This window comes from Cervus elaphus, chromosome 5 (genome assembly GCF_910594005.1).
Source record: "Cervus elaphus chromosome 5, mCerEla1.1, whole genome shotgun sequence".
NCBI classification, from domain to species: domain Eukaryota; kingdom Metazoa; phylum Chordata; class Mammalia; order Artiodactyla; family Cervidae; genus Cervus; species Cervus elaphus.
In genome coordinates, this window is record NC_057819.1 from 87,448,344 (window position 1) to 87,452,799 (window position 4,456).

Consider the following 4,456-nt stretch of genomic DNA (forward strand, 5'->3'; position numbering starts at 1 on the left):
GCAGGGGAGCAGCTTCCTTGGACCGGTGTCGGGTGAGAGCAGGCGGATGTGGATGCTGGGGAGGGGGCAACCATGTTCTTTGTCCTAGCCCAGGCCCAGTGAGCTGTGCGTGTGTATAGTCGTGACAGAGGGGGCCTGCCGCTCTCCTCAAAAAGCAAAATGTCCTTCGCCCACTCACCCTCCAGGCCAGATGGAGAACCCTGTGTGGCCGCAGGAGGACAGGGGCCTCTCTGGAGGTCTGGCTGCTGCAGGCACTGGGGGCCTCTGCAGCCTGGGAGAGCCCCGGTGCTCACAATGGCCCCGTTGTCCTGGCCACACACGAAGCATTCCAGGAGCTCCCGCTGGCCGGCCAAGAATAGCTGGGATTCCTGGAGAAGGAACCAGCTCCCCAGCCTCCCTATCTTCAGTCTCAGCAGGCTTCTGGGCTAACTCTCTAGTCTGCGCACTCCACACCTGCCAGGGCCTCGTGGGCACACACACTGACCGCGGGAGGGGAGGACGATCCGGCCAGTCTCAGCCCTCAGCTCCCAGGGGCATTCCTGGCGCGGAGCCTGCCTTTTTTCTTCTCGTCGCGCGGTGGGGAGAATGGCCTTTGACTGCCCTTGGCTGCAAAGGCTTGGTTCCGCCCGGAGCTGCTGGGAGGAGGCTCTCCGCCTGCCCTTTTCCCTCCGGCTTGAACCCGGGGGAAGGGCGAGGAGGGTTGCTCTTTATCACGCTCACCGGGGTCCTCGCCCCTCCTCTAGGCACTCACACTTGGATCAGAGGCTTTATTGGAGGATTTGAGGGGAGGAGCAAGTTTCCCAGAGGGGTTGTTTACTTTAGGTGATGCCTCTGCCCACAGGGCCAGCAGGAACCTGAAATATCCATGAGACAAGTGGGAGGGCTGTGGGCTGGGGACGGGAGTCGGGTGGGCGATGGGCACCGCGTGCTGGCCGGGGAGGCGCTGTTGCAGGAACGGACCTCCAGGTGATGATGTTGGGCTGCGCACTCATGACAGGTGGGGCCGCCCCATGGGGGATGCGCCTGCTGGTCTGCTCCGAGAGGGGGGCGCCCCGGAAGGGCGGCTCTCCGGCACGTGATCGACGTCGGGGAAGAGAGGGGAGGGTTGCGGGCAGTTGGGGTGGAGGCAAGGATGGAGGGCTACAGAGGCTGGGAGTGGTGGTGGTGCTCAGGGGCCGCCGGGAGCAGGCCGCGTCCTCCCCAGATCCGGGTGCTCCAGAACGCAATGGGCCACGTAGCTCGGCGAGCTATGCAAGTTCCCGCACTTCTTGCAGAAAAGGATCTCGCAGCGCGCGCAGCCCCCGCCGCGCGGCCGCCGCCGCCGCGTCTCCAGCACGCACGGCTCCTCGGGAGGGCTTCGCTTCCTGCGGGCGGGGACCGGGGCGCTCAGGGCACCGCACCGCGCGCTCGCGCCGGGCGCCCAGGGCATCCCGCCCCCGCCGCGGGGTGCGCCCTCACCTGTCGGCCGGCGCGGCCAGGACGCCGAGCAGCGCCAAGGGGCTGAACCAACCCCAGAAGCCGCTGTCCGCGCGCCGCAGCAGCGCCACCTGCTGGGTGCTGGACTCCTGGCGCAGCGGGTAATACGACACCGAGCCCCGCTCTCGGCCCTCGCCGCCCTCCGCCTCCCCGCCGGCCTTGGCCTCGCCCGCGGCCGCGCTCTCCTCCGGCGGCCTCTCCTCGTCCTCCGACTCCGACTCCTCCTCCGCGGCTTCGGCCTCCGCCTCTGCCTCCCTGGCCCGGGGCTCCTCCAGCTCCTTCTTCCACAAGGGGGCCTTCACTCCTGCACGGGTGTGGGGAGTGGGGGGTGGAGATCAGTGAAGGGCCCTCCCTGGTGCCCTGACTGTGGCGCCTAACCCCATCCCCCCAAAAAAGGCAGGCGCCCGAAGGACGTGCCTGAGATGCGCGGGGCCAGCAAGATTCCAAGAGAGGGTATCCAGAGTGTGCAGGGTTTTCTGGGCAAAGGAGAACCTGATTGCCTACGTCCCTGAACGTCCCAGCTGAAGACGGTCTCAAGCTCCGTTTCCCCTTCTGTAAAATGGAGAGGAAACAGTGCCCATCTCAAGGGTGACTGAGAAGCAGGAATCAGGTGGAGTCTGTGTGAAGCGCCTGGCCCAGGGCTGGGACGCGGGGCGGAGGCCAGCAACAAGCAGGTGCAGTGAGGCTTGAGCCCGAGAATGGTGGTTCATCACCCTCTTCCTTCTAATTGGCCCCGGGGTGCGGACTGATGTCTGTGCAGCGGTCAGTAATCATGAAGTGCCCCGACTGGAATTTTAATAGGTGGTTATATTTTGTTTTCTGCATGCAATGGGATTTCCTTCTTCAAAATGGGCCTTGCCTTAAGAAAGCCCAGCGCCACTTGCGGCGGGGTAGGCAGGCAGGAGAGCAGACGCTGCCTCCGATGCGCAGAACAATCCAGAAAAGTGCCCCGTATGGGCGGACTAAATGGAAATTCACCCTTACCCCCATACACACACGCAGGGCAGACCAATGAGGAAAAGGCCTCTATTCGTCCTTCCAGGCTTGACCCCAACCTTGCCGGTTGGATTTCAGCCACCCCTGATCGCCCCTAGCTGATATTCAGGGCACAAACTCCACAATCCCAGCAGCAGTCCTGGCAGGCGGGAAGTTCCTATGGCTGACCTGAAAGGAACCTATCAGGAGGTGTCCACCACTCACTCAGCAAACACAGGCCCAGCCCCACCGAGTGCCCTGCGGTCTGCTGGATCTGGGGAGCTAGACTTGCAAGGAAAAACAGGAGGAGGAGGGCAGGGAAGACACAGCTCTTGGGGTTTTCCCTAGAAAGGTCTAGAAAATTTTCCATTGATCCCTGCCCATCTTGTTTAAAGAGGTTGGAAACAAAGGGGAATGATAATAAAGTTAGTGTTCCAGCCCACATGTGCTGAGTACCAACTGCATGTTGTCACCTGGCTAACCACGTCTTCTGTCCTGCTGCTTCCCAACACTGTCTGGTAGGTGATGAGGTAGGTAAGAGAGGGGCCTTTGCATTTCAACCAAGACTTTTGGAAACTTTCCCCAAAAAAAGTTTTTTCAGAGATTCTACAAGTTCTTGGTATTGCTATAGGTGGAGAACCAAGCTCCACTGTATTTTATTTATTTATTTTTTCCTGGCCAAGCTACATGGCTTGTGGGATCTTAGTTCCCAGATCAGGGATCAAACCTGTGCCCTAAGTGCAGAGTCCTAACCACTGGACTGCCAGGCAATCCCCAGGTTCCACTGTACTTTTATTTAGGAAAATACATTAAGGAGACTTCTGGTTGTGAAAGGCCAGACCTAGGGCACAGCCAGGAAGGGGTGCTGGGGACATGTGGGAAGGATGAGGAATTGGAGAGGGAGGTTGGGGCTTTGAAGGCCAGGCTATGGAGTTTGAACTCTGTCCTTCAGCAGTTGGGGAGCCTCTGGACATTTTGACACAGGGATGTACTCAGAGCATCCTTCAGGATGTTTTCTCTGACAGAAGGAGACGGACAGAGACCCACGTAGGAGTCATTACAGTGGTCCAGGCCAGAGAAGACAAAGATCTGAACAGCAGCAGATGAAGATGAGAGAGGAGATGTCAAGAATATTCAGAAAAGAGAGAGGAGAGGGCTTGTATATGGATGGGTAACTGAGAAAAGGCTGGACTTCTACTCTGGGGTTGCCATGGTGATAAGCTTGTTGGTCCACCCTGGGGTCAAGAGACCCCATCCTCCAGCCCCACTCACCGTGTTTATCCATTCTCCCCAAAGTCGTGCTGCCCTCTTCCCCTGATCAGGCAGAGGGATGGGACAGAGTTCCCATAGAGCTTGGTCTGGTCTCTAGGGTCTCTGCTGGATTACAAGGGGGCGGGTCTAGAATCTCACCTGCCCATAGGATTCCACCCGCAGAATAACTGCCTTTTCTAGAGCTTCCATCCCAAACCTTCCTTCTCTCTTGGGAAGGTATTAAAGGGGACAGAGAGTAACTTTGGGGCTTTCCAAGTGGCACTAGTGGTAAAGAATCCACCTGCAATGCAGGAGACATAATGGGTTCGATCCCTGGGTCGGGAAGATCCCCTGGAGGAGGGCACAGCAACCCACTCCAGTATTCTTGCCTGGAGAATCCCATAGACAGAGGAGCCTGGCAGGCTACATACAGTCCATAGGGTCACAAAGAGTCTGATGTGATGGAAGCGACTTAGCATGCACACACAGGCACAGAGTGACTTTGGCCCCCAGTAGACTGCGGTCAATTCCCAGCTCTACCACATAAATATAAAAGCTATCTGAGCGTTAGTGAATTATCTTTCTGACCCTCTGTCTCTTTTTCTATGTGTCAGAGAGCAGTGCAGTACCAGACTTTACTTGGCCCACCGAAAAATGTAAAGCATTATGTCTATTGGCATCGCTATTTTCTCCCCTTCCCTTTCAGTTCAATCCCCATCCTTCCTCATCCCTGCTCCCCACCCCACCCACCTCC

At 58.4% G+C, this 4,456-nt stretch overlaps 1 protein-coding gene across 1 annotated transcript; it reads right to left on the reverse strand.

Moving 5' to 3' along the window:
* Positions 1-758: 758 nt before the first annotated feature.
* Positions 759-3,935, reverse strand: C5H17orf50 (chromosome 5 C17orf50 homolog). The gene is made up of 3 exons (XM_043903016.1): positions 3,724-3,935; positions 1,459-1,780; positions 759-1,364 (listed from the first exon to the last, which is right to left on the reverse strand). The coding sequence occupies exons 1-3, from the start codon at positions 3,734-3,736 to the stop codon at positions 1,169-1,171; spliced, it is 531 nt and encodes a 176-aa protein (XP_043758951.1). The 5' UTR covers positions 3,737-3,935; the 3' UTR covers positions 759-1,168.
* Positions 3,936-4,456: the final 521 nt, after the last annotated feature.